At 35.5% G+C, this 18,838-nt stretch overlaps 1 protein-coding gene across 6 annotated transcripts in view; it reads left to right on the top strand.

Moving 5' to 3' along the window:
• Positions 1–18,838, top strand: part of RCOR3 (REST corepressor 3) — a 50,438-nt gene that overhangs the window by 9,876 nt on the left and 21,724 nt on the right. For all 6 annotated transcript variants that reach the window (XR_009505721.1, XM_059938643.1, XM_059938652.1 and 3 more), the window contains 5 exons: positions 1,435–1,487; positions 3,142–3,303; positions 4,291–4,415; positions 5,178–5,256; positions 15,355–15,573. Coding sequence is in view for 5 of the 6 variants with exons in the window: in XM_059938643.1 (XP_059794626.1) it covers positions 1,435–1,487; positions 3,142–3,303; positions 4,291–4,415; positions 5,178–5,256; positions 15,355–15,573 (638 nt within the window). In the remaining variant the exon portion in view is untranslated. The remainder of the gene's footprint in view (positions 1–1,434; positions 1,488–3,141; positions 3,304–4,290; positions 4,416–5,177; positions 5,257–15,354; positions 15,574–18,838) is intronic.

Below are 18,838 nucleotides of genomic sequence, written 5' to 3'. Positions count from 1 at the left end.
TTTAAAAAAAATTCTATTGATGTCTGGCCTCTACCTCAAACTGATTAAATCAGAAATCTTGGGGGTGGAACCAGGACTTACTTTTTTAAAGCTCCCCTACTGATTCTAATGCATAGCCAGGGTTGAGAATCACAGGGTGATTGGTATTGTTCAGCCTTCTATTTATAGGACTATAAGACATTTTTGTTAATCAGCATGTGTTTAGACCTGTCATATGTTTAAGTACTATGGGTTCTAAATAGAATATAATATTTGGATTTTCTTCATCAAAAGCTTCCAGTCTTAGGGAGATATAATAACATCCATAAAAATTAGTTGTTAATCTAACAGCATTATTGTTATAATAGCATATTTATATATTAAACTGTGCTGTACTATTAATAACAGCAAACTCTTAGAAAGTACTTAAAATGGGCCAGATGCTGTTTCAAGCACTTTACGTATATTAGCTCATTTAATCCTAGGAGGAATAGTACTAAATATAGTACTATTTTTATCACTATTTATAGTGAGGAAACTGAGGTACAAAAAGGTCAAGTTAATTGCCTAAAGTCCAAAAACAAGTGACAGGGCTGGGAACCAAGTCCAGGTAGACCAGCTGTTCTACGATCAGAATTCTCAACCACTGCTTCTCAAAAATGTGCTTAAAGAATTTATTTATATATATATATATATATATATATATATATATTATATAGGATCAAGAAGGACTTAACGTAAAACTGAGTCCTGCTGAATGTGAAGTGGCAGATTTCTTAGCAATGAAGCCTTGAAATAGCCAGTATATATATCATCATAGAAACTGTGCTTATTTAAACACCTCTACTGGCTTGATTACAATAATTGAGGATGAAGAAAAATGGAATAGTCAAACATCTTTTGTATAGCTAGCAGGAAGAGCTGAAGAAAATTTTAGGGATTCTGAAGCATATTTAAATTGTTATTATGTATAGCTGGCAAAACTATAGATAAACCATCCTTTATACAGTAATCAGAAACGGGAAGGTAAAAGCTTTGGGAAAACTCTAAACATGAGATGGGGTCTTAAATAATTAAGTCTCTTCAAATAAAGACTGCAATAGAAGTTACCTAATATTTTATACTGTAATTAGGCTTTATTGGCTAACCACAGATTGGTCTTTTTTTTAATACAAAAATAATTTTAGTAATGTCAGTGAATTTAATAAGTAGATGCTGTATGGTCACAGAGATAACTCATACTAAGTAAAATTTTAAACCAAGTGAACTTCTGATCCTGGTCATAGAAGTGAAAGTCTTTTTTATAGTATTTCATGGAAAAAGACTTTGGCTATTTTTTTACCCCTAGAGTGTAATTGTTTTTAAACTTTGCTTTGTTAAAAAAAAAAAAAAAAGTCAACCTGGGCAAATGAAGTAAATGAGAATAATTAATTATATAACATTGTTTCATTACAGTGGATGAATATATTGCAATTGCAAAGGAGAAACATGGCTACAATGTGGAACAGGTATGTAGAGAAATATTCTAATATTAAGGTTTGCCTCAGTATTTATCAAATCCAAAGAACATCTCATGATAGTTTCTGTCTTAAGAAAGTGCATAAGTTCAACCACCTTTATAGATACTACAGAAGTCCTAGCAAAGTCTGACCTTTCATCATCAAGGATTTTGCTTTTATAAACATTATTTATCTCAAGGCCTTGAACATTTTTCTCTCGATACCTCTGTTTCTTATCTGTTTTGAGTTCTTAAAGTATCTGAAAGCCTTCAGGATTACTCTAGAGATGCTCAAGAAAAAGGGAACATTTTTTTAAGTAGAGGTAATTCCCTTTGACTTTTTAACCTAAAAGACCTAAAAGTTAAACTTTTTATTTAAAGAAATACTTAAGATTTTTAGATTTTGAAGGAAATAATTCACAAAGGGCTTTAAAAAAAAGATTAGATAACTTTAAAAGGAGATATATATGGCATATGGTTCATTATCCCTAGTAATAAGGGAATGGAGAACATGGAAAAGTGAAAGTGAAATAGAAATTCTTAAATTTCATTTCGACTAAGTACAAAATCAACCTTTATCAGAATTAATATAAAGTAAGTGAATTTTCTGTAACCTGGATTATTAAGAGCTAACTTTATAGTTAGTAACATGATTAAATAATAGAAAGTCATTTCAGTGAAACTGAGATATTTATCTAAATGTAGTTAACTATTCTGTGGATTTTGCAGACTTTGATTACGTATTTTGTTTTTAAGCCTTGGCTTTCTTTTTAATATTTGTTTGAGAAGGTTAATCCTTCAAAATGTGACTATACATGTGTTCATTCTCATGTTCATTTTCAAGGAGTATTACCAAAGTACAGAAATTAAAAACTCACTATTTAAAAAGCTGCTGTATCTCTTCTTAAAAAATAAATCTTTATCCCCTAAATGATACTCTGTACCTTACAGTAAAGATAAAGGCCTACCGCTTACTTACAACAGAAGGGAAAGTTGTTGAATTGTTAGAAATTATCCATTTCAGGCTTTCCTATGATTTAGTAATAAAGTCATTGAAGTTATTAATATGCCTCATAATAATTCTTTGTGTATATTATGATAATAAAGAACATTAAAAAATATATGATATATGTGGTAAAATATTGTTAAAGTTGCAGTTGAGGTACTCTTACTTCTTAGAAGTATTTAGCCCATGATACACTTCTAACAGGTTAAAACATAAATATTTCTCCACTGAGTCTTGACTGAGCACTTCTAGTTTTGTGTTATAATTGATAGTCTCATTTAAGTATTGACTTACAGGTTATTTTTCCTTTTAACATATTTTTCAATACACATTGACAAATGAATAAATGTGAGTGAAAGTCTTCATATGAGCCTACAAACCTGCTTTAGTAATTATAGCCACTCTCCTCAGCTCACTTTTTCTAGATTCTACAGCAAATATGGTATGTAAGAACATTTACTGTTCTGAGGCCCTGATTAAAAGAAATAAATAAATGAGGTCTGCTACCTGGGCACCCCTGATTAAAAGCCCCAAACTGTGAGTGTATCTTCAGTTGAAGTCATAGGCTTAAGATTTTAACCTAATTTGTGTTTAACTCTCTTAAGTGTGATGGAACATAAGTCCATTAAAACCAAAGGGGAATGATTTCTCTTCAAAGGCACTTGGCATGTTGTTCTGGCATAAACATAACATTGAGAAGTCCCTTGCTGATCTCCCTAATTTCACTCCCTTTCCGGATGAGTGGACAGTGGAAGATAAAGTCCTATTTGAACAAGCCTTTAGTTTTCATGGGAAGAGCTTTCACAGGATTCAGCAAATGGTATGGTAATTTTGCTCTTACTGTGATTCATACCTGAGTGATAAACTTATTCTATTGTTAAACACTTCCTAATTATTAAATACAAAAAAGTTTTCCAATCTAATTTCAATTTTTAAAAACATTTTGAAATAAGTATATTTACATACAGTTTTATTTTCTACTATTCTAATGCATGATCATTATGTGCCATTTCATTGTAATAAATTAACATTTATTATGACTTAAGTATACGTTTAATAGAGTTATTAAATACGTTTGTCATTTCAGAAAAAAATCATAATTTCAATTTTATTTTTAAATGTTTCATTTTTCCAACATTCGGATTTTATTTTCAAATTTATATTCCTTTGGATATGAAAACCAATTTTTAGAAATTCTGTATTATTTCAACATTGTTCAGGTGCTGTTGCTTTTTTTTTTTTAAAGAAAAGCTATTTCTAGTTGTTAAATTTCTAGTATTGTGTCAAAATAATATAAATCTGAGAAGTTGCTACATTAAACTCTTTTAACTTGAATGAATGGAAATTAGATAATGGTTGCAGATATATCTAAAATGGAAATTAGATAATGGTTGCAGATATATCTAAGTGTCTTCCATAATCAAAGAGAGCATTTTTAATTGGGAGTGTGTGTCATTGTTTGCCAGTATGACAAAGCAGTACATGATCATTAGTCATTTTAATACCCAAGACTTTATTTTGTAGCTTAAGTCTGTTTGCATCATTTATCATTTTAATTTTATCTCTCCTTTCCCTGCTCAGAATAAATAGGAATATTTATTTAGAAATGTGAGTGACATAGGTATGGTGGGGTGCTATGACTATAGCTGCATTTTTTAGCTCTATAATTCATAAAGGTACCTGGGAAAATATTTTTTGTCTATGCTTTTGTTTGCTAAGTATCAAAGAATAATAGAAATATTATTCATTCTGTTAATCAGAGTTTATGAGTAAACTTGCTTGATATTAACATGATTTTTTTTTCAAGCTTCCAGATAAGACAATTGCTAGCCTTGTGAAATATTACTATTCCTGGAAAAAAACTCGATCTAGGACAAGCTTGATGGATCGCCAGGCTCGTAAACTAGCCAATAGACATAATCAGGGTGACAGGTGGGTTGAATGCCCTTATGTAGTTACAGGTATTGCTTGTATTTCCTAAGGCAGAACAATTATCACAATACAGTGTAAATGCTTCTTATCCTTACATTCATGTTTCTGCTCTGATGAGAAGAACTGAATAATCAGAAATCTTAATAGTAAGAACTCTCTTCAACTCTTTAACTGTTAATCATAGCCAGCAAACCTTGCAACTGAGTTATATGTGCGTTGTATTTAACTAATCACAAATGCTTCCTTTCAGTACTGATGTATTCAATACATATATTTAGAATATATTAAGAAATATATTCTCTGGAAGGTGGTCTTTCCACAGTTATCTGAGTAACTGAGGTCCGCATTATTGTAGCTGTATCTTTCTAGTAGTATAAAAGATCCTTTTTTCAGTTCTCCACTTGGAACACATTTATTAATTTGATATAATACTTATTATTTCAGTTCTCCAGTTGGAAAATAAGTATTATATCAAATTAATAAATGTGTTCTTTTTCCCAAATGATATTTCTTTCTAAATATCTTTCCTATTGGGTCTCTGTTTTTTAGCTAGAAATGTTTGCTTAAATGATTCTATATACTTAAAAGGGTAAATGTTTCTAAACACTACAGAAATCTAAACTATAAAAGCTCGTCTTCCCAAGGACACCTCCTGGGGAATATTTAGTAAAATTATTAGCCAGGTATATTGCAGTTTGATGAGAGCACTGGAATAGAATAAAAGGAAGTGAATTAAGTTTATTAATCTTTGGTTTTTTTCAGTGATGATGATGTGGAAGAAACACACCCAATGGATGGAAACGATAGTGATTATGATCCCAAAAAAGAAGCCAAGAAAGAGGTAATGATAATCATTAGGGTGCTTATAATTGTTCTACAAATCCACTCCAAAAAACGAATAGTACTTCATATTAAGAAAAACATTTTTATATAATGGGTTAAAAGGTAGTAAATTTCAATGTTAATTGGAGGTTTTTGGAAAAACGGTAGCATCTAGAACTCCAATTAGCCAGTGATTTAAGTAATTTTGGGGTTATCTCATCCACTCCGAAGCATGAAAGCCCTGCCACGCTGCCTATTCTTTTTTTTTTTTTTAATAAATTTATTTATTTATTTATTTATTTATGGCTGCATTGGGTCTTTGTTGCTGCGCTCAGGCTTTCTCAAGTTGCGGCGAGCAGGGGCTCCTCTTCATTGCTGTGTGCGGGCTTCTCATCGCAGTGGCTTCTCTTGTTGCAGAGCACGGGCTCTAGGCTCACGGGCTTCAGTAGTTGTGGCTCGAGGGCTGTAGAGCACAGGCTCAATAGTTGTGGTGCACGGGCTTAGTTGCTCCGTGGCTTGTGGGATCTTCCCGGACCAGGGCTCGAACCCATGTCCCCTGCATTGGCAGACGGATTCTTAACCACTGTGCCACCGGGGAAGTCCCCATGCCTATTCTTTTTTTTTTTTTTTTTTTTTTTTTTTTAATTAATTTATGTATTTATTTATTTATTTTTGGCTGTGTTGGGTCTTCGTTTCTGTGCGAGGGCTTTCTCTAGTTGCGGCAAGCGGGGGCCACTCTTCATCGCGGTGCGCGGGCCTTTCACTATCGCGGCCTCTCTTGTTGCGGAGCACAGGCTCCAGACGCACAGGCTCAGTAGTTGTGGCTCACGGGCCCAGTTGCTCTGCGGCATGTGGGATCCTCCCAGACCAGGGCTCGAACCCGTGTCCCCTGCATTGGCAGGCAGATTCTCAACCACTGCGCCACCAGGGAAGCCCTTTTTTTTTTATATTTTTTTTATTTTTTATTTCTGGCTGCCCCAAGTAGCTTATGGTATCTCACTTTCCTGGCAAGGGATTGAACTCAGGCCACAGCAGTGAAAACCCGGAATCCTAACCACCAAGCCACCAGGGAACTCCCCATGATGCCTATTCTTTAATCCATAGAAAAGAAGTAGAACCACCCTCAGGTAATACAATATTAGGTGTAGAATATTCTTGGAAAACATTTAGTTTATTCCATGTTATAACAAATTATTAATTAGTACCAGGTATACTGATAGCAGTGAAAATCGAAAGCTGCATCAAAGGAAGAGATGGAAGAATCCCCAACTAGAAGAGCACTCATATTCCTCAATTTAATGATAATAATGATGACTTAAAATCATTAAAAAGAAAAGTTTTAAATTGATATGCATGCTCATTTATTAAGGCAAGGAATTACATAATTGTAAAAAAAATAGACCAAATGTTGACGGGTAAAGGCTTGTGATGTATTGGCAGCTGTGGAATAGTGAAAATAACATTGAAAATTGGAGAATCTGACTTCAGCCAATTTAATGACTCCCATTCCTCCTCTTAAGGAACTCAGTGCCATGGCCCATTCTGGCCCTTGTCATCTTTCATCAATGAAATTTAATAAATCCTACTCTTAACTTGATATTTTACTGATTTTCTTACTACTGCTAAATGTTCTCAAATTCCTTGATTCCTTCATTTCTTTTCCAAGTCTCCTTTTTTCCCTAAACCGTAGACCAAATGACCAATTACTTAAGTTGCTCTCTTCCCAGTATCTTTGACTCCCCATTTCTCTCACCCTTCTGCTATTCTTTCTCTAACCCTATAAACCCACAATGCTGGATCAGTTGCTATTCTTGGTCTGGTGTAGCAGGAGAAAATTGCACGATCATGTACATTGTTGCTACTTACAAAAAATAGTTTCCAATCTCAGTGTAGCCCTTATTACCTCTCAGTTTTTAACCTGTAATTTTCAGTTTTTTCCATTGGTAAAATTAAAAGGTTTGTTCTGACAATCAAAGAGGTAATACGTATAAAAGCACTTATTACAGTACCCAGTACGTAATAAATGTTGAATAAAATTTATTATGTAAGCAACTATTTGAACATTCATCCTTTTCTACACATCACCTACCACCTCTCCACTCCCCTCAAAAAACTTAGCAGATAACTTCACTTTCTCCTCCATGGAGAAAATATCAAGCAGGAACGCCCTTAAATTCCAGCCCTTCCCCTAACTCTGTGCTGCCATACTACCCTTTTTATCTGAGTATATTTACACTTAGGATGTTATATTAAAATTATTGTATTTTGCCCACTAAGCTGTGAACTCTTTGAAGTCAGGGCCTCAGTAACACTGGAACACCTGGTATCCCCTAGCACTTTACATAGTACTCATTGTGCACTTCCTTGCTGGTACTTGATAGGATCAGATTTTTTAAATGTCACAAATCCAGTAACATGAAATTACTGAATGAACAGTCTGAGCTGAATGGCTCTCTCTCACAGTAAGATAGGTCCCTCCCCTTGTTCTGTATAATTTCACTGCTTGTTTGACCTATCTTATCCCTTCATATTGCCTCTAGGACCTTCTGTTTGCCATACTTTCAACCTTTTCATTGCAGCCCAGAAGTAAGCTCCAGTCTTTCATTTAAAAGCATGACTATCTCTCAACCAGTCTAGAAAGAATTATCCTCCTTAGCATTACTTCACTCTTGAGTTTGCTTCAGTCAGACTTCTGTCCCTTTACTTCACTGAAACTGCTGATAGGTCAGCAGTGACCTTCTAACTGCCACATCCAGGGACTGGTTTCTCAGTGTACTCTCCTTGTGCTTCCTGTATTATTTCAAGTTATTGACCCCTCCCTTCTTCTGAAAATCTCTTTCTGAGTTTTGTAACACCATTCTATGATTCCTGTATGCCTTTTTAACCATTGTGTCTCAGTTTTACTGACTTCTTTTTCTCAATTACTCTGTTCATTTTGTCATTACCATTTTTAATTCTCTCTCTCAAATAACTGTAAATTTTGTTCTTCTCTCTTTGGTCTTCTAGGTGACTGCCTTATTTTTAGGTTCTCATCTCTTCCCTGAATTACTGACATTTTCTATCTTAATTTACCTTATCTCCATGCCTCCAGACTCTGCACCACACCTTCCAAGTCCATTCTTCACCCTGCTGCCAAAGCAATCTTTTTAAAACCAAATTTACTGTTTGCAACCCTTCCATGGCTTTGTCCATAGGATAAAACAGTCTTTCTAGTTAGGCATTCCCTGCCCCACCCCACTTATTTCGCATTACTAAGAGAGTTTCAGGTAAGTGTTTTAGTTCTCCCAGCTTTTGTTCTTTGTTGGTCCATTTTTTTTCTAGAATTCCCTTTCTTCTCAAATCTGCCAGGCAAATTCCTCATAACTCTGCAACATGTAGCTTGTCTATGAACTCTCCTGTGCCTTATGTTGAATTGACCACCTCCTTAGTTTTCTTTAAATCCATTGCAGTACTCATTGAGCTAAGTGGTACTTGTTTACATCTGGTTTCCCCTCACCTGCCTACCTATCCCTGGGTGGTAAGCTCTTAAAGAGCAAGAATTGTGTCTTAACTACAGGGCCTGGTTGATAGTAGGCTTTCAGTCAAATTAATTTTCACAGATGAGAATATATGTTATGAATTCTTAATTACTGTACAAATATGAGAGATTAGGGATTTGGGTTTAGTTATGTAGGAAATGTATGTATGTGGAATACTGTTTTTTCCAACTATGAGAGATGGTACTTACACATATGGTCTTTTGTTTGCCTGTGATCTCATCCTGTTAGCAAATATAGTGAGGGGAGTAAAAGTTAAAAAGTGTTAAAAACATACTGCAAGGTTGTGGTGCGAGACTGGCACTGTTTGTCAGCAGCTTCATTCATTTCTCTGTTCTTTCACAGATGATAGGGACACCACGCAGGGAATGATACTATATCATTGCCTTTAACACACATCTTTATAGCTGCTTCTGCATGTTGTTGACACATTATATGGAAAGGTTTTTATTTTTGACTTTTAAAAATTATGAACTATACATACCATAGACTGTACAATTTAAAGAATAATAATAAAACAAACGCCAGCGTGTCCATGACTGAGCTCAAGAAACGGAAGTCTTTTGTGTATGTTTTCTTTATTGCACCCCTCCCTTCTTTCCAGTGGGAACTTCTATCCTGAAATTTATCAATTATTCACTCCCTTTTTTATAGTTTTATCACAAAGTTATGTATCTCTGAGCAACTCACATTTAGTTTTGTACATTTCAGACTTGACTTAAATGGAATCATATAGTATGTGTTCAGCTACCTGCATTTTTTTGTTGCTGTCCAACATGTTTTTGCAGTTCATTTTCATTGCTGTATTATAGTTTTCCGTTGTATGCATATGCCACAACTTATCCACTCTCTAATTAATGGACATCATTTCTAGCTTTTTATTATTATGAACAATACTGATAAGAACATATCCTGGATACATATATATAAGAGTTCCTTTGGGACAGTGGTTCTCAGCTAGGTTTAGTATTACCCACATAAAGGGCACTTAAAAATTATGGACGTGTTTTTGGTTGATGGGCACCACTGGCATATAATGGGAAAGGGATGCCAGCTCTCCTCAAATGCACAGCACAGATTGTTCCACCAAAATGCCAGCAGTGACTTAGTGAGTAATAATACCCTAGGATTGTTTGGAGTGGAATTACGCTATTTTAGGGTGTAACCGTGTTTAACTTTCCTAGGTAATGGCAAATCATTTTCTACATTTGATGTACTTCTGTTGAGCTATGAGAGTACTCATTATCCATTTCCTTGCCAATACTTTATGTGGTAAGACTTTCAAGCTGTTAGAAATCTGATAACCTGAAATGGTATCTCATTGTGTTCTCAATTCGTTCATGAGATTACTAATAAGGCTGATTATTTTTCCATCTGTTTGTTGTCCATTATTGTGTCTTTTTTTAATGCTTATTTGTGTTTGTTTTTTATCTATTGGTTTGGTTTTGTCTTTTCTTAAAGACAATGTATAAAATTTTTTTTTCTTAATGAATTCCTTATATATTCTGGATACTAATTCTTTGGTTAAATATGTTGCAGAGATCGTTTAGCAGTTCCTAGTTTATCTTTTTTTACTCTCTTTACATGCTTTGATGAACAGCTATTTCATCAAAAGCATGTAAATATTCAAACTTCAATATTCTTCTATATTTTTTTCTTTAAATTTTAAAGTTTTGTTTTTTACAGTTAAGTCCTTGATCTTTCAGTAATTAGGTTTTGTTTATGTTGTGAGATAGAGACCCGTTTTTATTTATTTGTTTTCTAATATGGAAGTGAGTTCATTTCTTTCAACTGGTCTGCCATGTCAGCTTCATCATAGATGAGGTTTCTCTATATGTATGGCTCTCTCGTCTGCTTCTCTTGTCAGTTATATATCCCTTGTCAGTCACACAATGTCTTAATTACTATAACTTTATAATAAGTCTTGATAGCTGCTAGGATGAGTCCCATTACTTGGTAGTGCTTCTAAAAGTGAAAGTCCTTGGCTATTTTTGGACTTTTGCTCTCAAACTTCAAAGTAAGAAAGTGCTACTTGATGTTCCGTTGAATCTACATATAAACTGGAGAGAAATGAAATCTTTAATTGTTTATAGATTAGTTTGCATTTCCTATATAGAGGTTTATATTATCTGAAAATAATAGCAGTTTTATTTCTTTTCAGTCCTTATAATACCTTTTATTTCTTCCCTTACTGAACTGGTTAGAATCACCAGTATAATGTTGAATGAAGTTATGATAGCAAATATTTTTATCTTATTCCTGACTTTAGAGAGAATGATTTTTATGTTTCAACATCAAGTAGGATGTTATTAAAGGTTTTTGACTTGCTCACATGACTGGTAGTTGATATACTAGCTGTTAGCTAGCATTCCTCTCTAGCCTGGTGGTCCCTTAGTAATTTGGTTTCTGACCATGGCTGGTTTCCTCCAAAGTAATCATCCCCAAATTTACTGCATTCTGTTGGTTATAAGTGAGTTACTAAAGTTGGTCCAGAATCAAGGAGAATGGGAGAGAGTCCCACTTCTCAGTGGTTGGAATGTTGAGGAATTTGAGGATATGTTTTAAAACCTCCAAGTCTAGAATGTCAAATTTTCATAAATGTTTTTCCCTGTGTGCTTGAGAGTAATACATACTCTAATTATTGGTTACAGGTTTTTTATGTGTCTTAATTGAAGTTTGTCAGTTATATGCTTGAAATCAATATTCTGTTACTGCTTGCCTACTTGCTATGGTTGTTTTTGTTGGTGTTTATGTGCTTATCTGATGGATTATTGAGAAATAATACTTTTTATATTTTGAAGCTGTTATTATTAGGTGCATAGAAATTGTTTTATCTTGTTGAATTGAACCTTTTATCAATATGTAATGACCCTTTCATCTCTTTTGATGTCTTCTACTTTTCAAGATTATTTTGTCTGATATAACTCTATCACCTTTCTTTTGTTAAGTGTTTGCCTGGTATATCTTTATTACTTACTTTCAACATTTCTATGTCCTCACATTTTAAGTATGTGTCTTACAGGAGCATATAGGTTGGATTTTATATTTTATCTACAGAGTTTAGCTCCTATATACCAGTCATGATCATTGATATTTGTATTTTTGTTCTTTCTTATTTTTACCTTCTATTTGACTTGCTTTTTCTGGTTTTCTTTCCCCTCCTTTATGGCCTTCTTTTTGGATTAAGAATCCATCTCTTGTTTGATTTTTTTTTTTTTTAACTGTCTACTAGTTTGGAATGGTTCTATATTTCTATTCTTACTGTGTATTCTGGAAATTTTATCCTGCATATTTAACTTAAAGCCTAATATTGGTGTTTTTAATGGGATTCTGATTAATATAAGACCCTTAGGCTGCTTTGACTTCAACCACTATCCTCTTGATTTATATGCTATTTTTGCCAAGTTTTAGTTACATCTTATTTTTTGAAGTATCTCATATTAAACACATAGTCGGGGTTAGTTTAGATTTACCCACATGCTTAAAATTAATTTTGCTCACCATTCTTTCTTGAATCTTAGAACTTTCTTTGAAAATAATTTTTCTTTTTTCTTAAGTGTGTCTTTTACAGGTTAATTTAGTGAGAGTCTATTGATTATAAACACAGTCAGTTTTGGAACGTCCAAAATGTCCTTCCTTGTTCTTGAACACTTAATTTTGCTGGGGTTAGACTCCTAGGTTGACGGATATTCTTTGAAGATATTATTCTACTGCTTTCTGATTTCTGTCATTGCTTTAGAGAAGTCTGCTGTCAGGCTAGTTACCACTCCTTTGGAGGTAATTTAGCTTTTCTCTTTGTCTGCTTTTATGATCTCTTCTTTGTCTTTAGTGTTCTGTAGTTTCATTTTAATGTATCTGGGTATGGATTTCTTTTTTTAAACTTGCTTCGGATTCATTTGTACTTTCTGAATCCTGTCTTCAGTTCTGTAAAATTCTCATTTGTTGTCTCTTTGAATATAGATTCTCCCTCATTCTCTCTATTCTTTCTTTTGGGAATTCTTTTAGAAATGTAATGGACTTTTCACATGTCTCTTAACCACTCATATTTTCCATCCTTTTGTCTTTCCATACTTCTGTACTATGTTTTGGGCATTTTTCTCATATGTGCATTTGAAGTCACTAATTTTCTTTTGAGCTCTGTCTGATGGGCTAAGTAACCCATCCATTGAGTTTGTAAGCTTATTTATAATATTTTTTATTTCTAAGTGTTGTATTTGGTTCTTTTGCATATCTGCTTGGTCAGTTTTGATAGACTCATTTCTTATAAGAATATTCCATATTTTCAGTTCTTTTATTTCTTTATACACATATAACACATTTATTGTATTCTCTTTATTGTAATATTTGTCATCTTTGCAGATATAATTCTTTTTTTAAAAAATTTATTTATTTATTTATGGCTGTGTTGGGTCTTCGTTTATGTGCGAGGGCTTTCTCTAGTTGCGGCAAGTGGGGGCCACTCTTCATCGCGGTGCGCGGGCCTCTCATTATTGCGGCCTCTCTTGTTGCGGAGCACAGGCTCCAGACGCACAGGCTCAGCAATTGTGGCTCATGGGCCTAGTCGCTCCGCGGCATGTGGGATCTTCCCAGACCAGGGCTCGAACCCGTGTCCCCTGCATTGGCAGGCAGATTCTCAACCACTGCGCCACCAGGGAAGCCCTGCAGATATAATTCTATTGTTTGCTTTCTGCTGTGTTTCACTCATGAGGCTTGTTTGGCAGTTTGTGGTTGTGAGCTCATTTTCCTTGGAACATATTTGTTGAAAATTTTTGAGACCTGGTTTTACAGTGCATTCTTCTGAGGATAGTTTGCCTTTACTTCTGCTAACTGTCTGAAGGCCCTACCAACCTGAGGCACTTCAAAGTAAATTTTCGATTTGGGGTTTTTCAGGCCAGACAGTTCCTATAAATGTAGGCCCCAAACCTGCCTGAATATAGGCCTGTGGTTAGGGATTCTTAGGGAAGACTTTTTGGTTTCTTTCCTTTCCTTTCGGCCAAAGATGAAGTAGGCATGACTTTCTTTAATCATCCTCTCCCTCTGCAGGGCAGGAGCACTTTTCCTACTTTGCACAATGATAGAGTCCCCTTCCAGAGTTCTGGCTTTAACTTCTGTGCCCGGCACCTGTTGTCCATTGAAGCCTAGGCAAATGTCAGCTCCTGCATCCTTGCTTATCCCTCTGGGTTCCTGCCCTCTCATCATTTCTGGTCTCTGAGGGATTTCCTTACCTCTCTGCCAGCTCAGAAATGAATTTAAAAGATTTAAAAAATATATTTGATCTAGGGACTTCCCTGGTAGCACAGTGGTTAAATATCCATCTGCCAATGCATGGGACACGGGTTCGAGCCCTGGTCCAGGAAGATCCCACATGCCACAGAGCAACTAAGCCCATGCACCACAACTGCTGAGCCTGCGCTCTAGAGCCCATGAGCCATAAGTACTGAGCCCATGCACCACAACTACTGAAGCCCTCGTGCCTAGAGCCCGTGCTCCGTAACAAGAGAAGCCACCACAATGAGAAGCCCACGCACTGCAACAAAGAGTAGCCCCTGCTCACCGTAACTACAGAAAGCCCGCACGCAGCAACGAAAACCCAATGCAGCCAAAAATAAATAGATTTATTTAAAAAAAAAATACTTGATCTAGCAATTTTAGAAGTGCTATACTGGGAGGAGTCTCCCTGAAAATCAAATCTGCCATGTGTTGCTTTGAGTTGAGTTTTAAGCAACAAAGTGGATTATACTTCACTATACAATTATTTTGTGACTTTTCTTGGAGTTTCTTTTCTAAAGAATTGGATTATTAAGTCTCTTCAGTGAAATAGCCTTCAGCCTAATGGACACAAGTTTCTAATGGATTCCTGTCTCAGAAGCACAGAATAACATTGTATTTTTACATCACAGTTTAAGAATATTGCAAGTAATAATGAAATCCTCCTTAAGAGTTCATGGTGATCATTGTTAGAACTTTTCTAACCTCTTCCAAAATGCAAATTTGAACTTTATTTTATTCGCAGATAAATAGACTTGTAGTTTAGAAATGTTGTTAGGATTAAAATAATCCTGTGCCCTTTTTAATTTTTACAAGGTATAGTTCTCTTTCAACAACTCTAAAGTGAGAATGAAATGTTATCTCTTTTTTACCAGTTGTCTAATTTGCCACTTGTCATGATTCCTAATTTGCCCCTTTTTTTACTTTCTTTAAAACTTTGCACTTAATAAGTTATAGCTTCCCCCTCCTCCCTTTATTGCTGAGGGAAAATATATCCCATCTTGAAATCTTGAAGCAAACAGAAATAGTTTAGAGTCCACCTTATTTTTTCATTTGTTCATAGTCCTCTGGGCATAGAAACCAAACATTTTATTGAGTGGATTAATCAAAGATACATTATGTTATATGCGCATTTCCCCCTAATTGATGAGTTGCTGTGTGTGTGTGCATTTGGACTCGTATGTAATATAATTGGTTAGAAGCATTTTGTAGGTGTACTTAGTGTAACAGATACTTCTACTAGTAATAGACTGTTTTCAGTTTATACATTTGTAAAAACCAAATGACCTATTATTCTGTCTTTATTCTTCCAGGGTAATACTGACCAACCTGTCCAAACAAGCAAGATTGGACTTGGGAGGAGAGAATATCAGAGTTTACAACACCGCCATCATTCTCAGCGTTCTAAGTGCCGTCCACCTAAGGGCATGTATTTAACCCAGGAAGATGTGGTAGCTGTTTCCTGTAGCCCCAATGCAGCCAACACCATCCTGAGGCAACTGGACATGGAGTTGATCTCTTTAAAACGTCAGGTATTTTATAAAAATCATATTTTTTGATGATTCTATCTATTTTGCTTATATACTTTTATCTCAGTAAACTCAAGTATTTTTGCAGATTTTCTCAGCCACCTATTTACATAAGTTTTGTTTTTTTATTTACCTTGTTTTCAAGTTATAAGACACCTCTGTCTTTCTAGATTTGAATCCCAGCATTGCTACCTGTTAGCTTTATGATGTTGGGAAATAAAGTCTCTATAAGCTTCAATTTTTTATTTGTAAAATTGGGCATAATAATCATACTTCTTTCACAGGTTATTGGGAATTATTTGAGATAATACATGTAGATTGCTCAGCAGTGTTTGGCACGTTTTGAATGCTCAGTGAATAATGGCTGCCCTCTTCATTATCATCATTATCACCAGTAGTCGTAGCAGCAGTATTATTTAAAAGTATCATTATCATAATCAGGTAGTGGTTAAGTTAGGTTTTAGAGTCAGTGCTCCTAAGTTCTAACCCTAGCTACACTGTCTACTTCCTGCGCAACCATAGAGGAGCTTGTTTAACTTCTCTCAACTTCAGTTTACCATCTCAAAATGAGGATAATAATATTTTGCTTGGGAGGAATTAAACAAGATAGTATATAGTAAGTGCTTAAAACATTACTGCCTTGCACATAATATGTACTCAATTAATGGTTGTTATTACGTCTCCGGTCTTTCTCAGTCATGTTTTCCTTTATTTATTTATTTGTTTGTTTCTCTTGTTGTTTTAGGTACTCTTCTAAGTCTGTACTTTCTTGCTCTAAATTAACCAGCCTTACACTATTTGCCAGTGACTTCTGAGCCTACTTCTCAAGCTGTGGCTTTTCTCCCAAGCTCTATAGCTACATTTCCAGCTACGAGCTAGACATCTCATCTCACCCCCAAAAGATTTCTTTCTGTGTTCCTTGTCTGTTGAAACATCTGAATCATCTTTGACTCATCCCTTGCCTTTATCACTCCCCCAACACACACAGACATAAGTGGTAAGTTATGTGAGTTTCATCTCTGAAATTTCCTTTAAATCAATCCCCTGATGTTTAATCTCATCCCTACTACCCTTGTTCAGGCCCTTATCACCTCTTATCTGACAATCCCTGTCTTGTTGATTCTCCTTGCTGTCCATCTCTCTTCAGCTCTATGTTACACATTGTTATCAGTGTTATCCTTTTAAAATTCTGGTATAATCCAGATGACTCATCTTAAAGCTCTTCATTAATTTCCACTTGCCTTTAGCAGGTTACAGCAGAGGGAGACAGGAATTTATAGGAAGGTCATGTTAAGAAATTTAAAATTCATCATGAGTTAGGAAACCACTGAAGGATTTAAAAGAAGTATAACATGGTCATATTTACGTTTTTCAGCTCTATCTCTTCATTTTTTTTTTTCAGTAGTTGCTCTAGGGGTTATAATATGCATCCTTAGCTTACAGTGTCATCCTTGCTTAGATATTACAATATGCATCCTTAGAGTTAATATTATACCACTTCACATATAATGTAAGAACCTTGCAACAGGGTAGTATGGACCAAGATAGTTTTTCTCTATACCAAACATTCAGATTTCTCTATCCCTTGGCCCTGGTTACTCACCCAAACTGCTTTTATATTTCTCTTTTCTTCTCCAGCAAACTTCCTGAATAAATATCTACCACATTAGCTTACTCTGCTTTCTTACCACTTATTCTCAGAGGCTTCCCAATCTAATTTCTGCCCTACATCCCATCCCAGTTCTGCCACTGAAAAAGCTATCTTAAGATTGTTTATGAACAAGTTGCCAGGTCTAATGCCCTCTTCTTGGTTCTTACCTCTTTTGGCAACCACTTCTTCCTTCTTAGAATTCCTTTGTTTTGACTTATATGACCCTGGACTCTCAAGTATATATAAAGTATATATTTGATTGAATGCTTTGCCTTTAGTCGAAACATACTTGTGTGCAAGAATCCCATCTTCCAACCCACAGCACTCCTTCTCTTTAGAGAACTTCTGAAACACTTTGCCTGTGATATTTTTGAAGTGCTCAGAATTTTCTTAAGTAATGAAGGAATAAAATGTACTCAGTCACCTGTAATTATACTTAATCCTCAACACTACTACTTCACTACTACCTCACTTAAGACTATTTTTATTGATTTTTTTTATTAATTTATTTTTTTAATTTATTTATTATTTTTGGCTGTGTTGGGTCTTCGTTGCTGCACGCAGACTTTCTCTAGTTGCCGCGAGCAGGGGCTACTCTTCATTGTGGTGCGCGAGCTTCTCACTGCGGTGGCTTCTCTTGTTGCGGAGCATGGGCTCTAGGCGCGCGGGCTTCAGTAGATGCGCCATGTGGGCTCAGTAGTTGTGGCTTGCGGGCTCTAGAGCGCAGGCTCAGTGATTGTGGCGCACGGGCTTAGTTGCACTGCAGCATGTGGGATCTTCCCAGACCAGGGCTCGAACCCATGTCCCCTGCATTGGCAGGCAGATTCTCAACCACTGTGCCACGAGGGAAGTCCTATTGATTTTTATAAAGGAACTTTTTTAAAGCTTTAAGTTCCTTTCTTGGATATTCGTTTGATGTGTAACATAGTAAAGATTTGCACTCTTGGATTTGCAAATTCTACCACTTTTATATCCCAGACGCATCTCATAAGCAGTGTCCAGACTGAATTCTTCCGTGCCCACTAGTTATCTGTTCCTCTTTTTGCATTCCCTGTCTGGTTGAATAGCACCACGTACACTCAGTTACTCAAACCAGTGACCAAAGAGTTATCCTTGATTCCTCCTCCTCCCTAATTCTCCACAATCAGTTGTTTACAAAGACATCTTAATTTTGTTTCCAAGTTATTCCTTAACCCGTCTCTGTGCACCACAGCCACCGCCACCCCTTCATTTCTACTGTTTAAATCGAAGTCCTCAACGTTTCTCATTCGGATTGTTACATTAACTTCTATCTTCTTCACCCCATTCTATTCTCCAGATTACTACTGGAATTATCATTATAAAAGTGAAATATGGTTATGTTGCTCCCTTGCTTAAGGTTTCCTTCAATCTTTAGGCAAGATTCAAATTCTTTGGTCTGGCCCCAGCCTAACTGCTTGCCGCTGCTTTAGGGCTGTCGTGTCTTTCTAATGCTATTCTGCCTGGAAGACATTCCTTCCCCACAATCTTGTCTACCTGCTTCATTGTTATTAATCCGTTAAAACCAAATACAGTATGCTAACACATATATATGGAATCTAAGGGAAAATAAAGGTCATGAAGAACCTAGTGGCAAGA

Source organism: Balaenoptera ricei, chromosome 1 (genome assembly GCF_028023285.1).
Source record: "Balaenoptera ricei isolate mBalRic1 chromosome 1, mBalRic1.hap2, whole genome shotgun sequence".
NCBI classification, from domain to species: domain Eukaryota; kingdom Metazoa; phylum Chordata; class Mammalia; order Artiodactyla; family Balaenopteridae; genus Balaenoptera; species Balaenoptera ricei.
The sequence above is the reverse complement of the archived record's forward strand: the minus strand, read 5'-3'. Positions and strand labels throughout refer to the sequence as shown.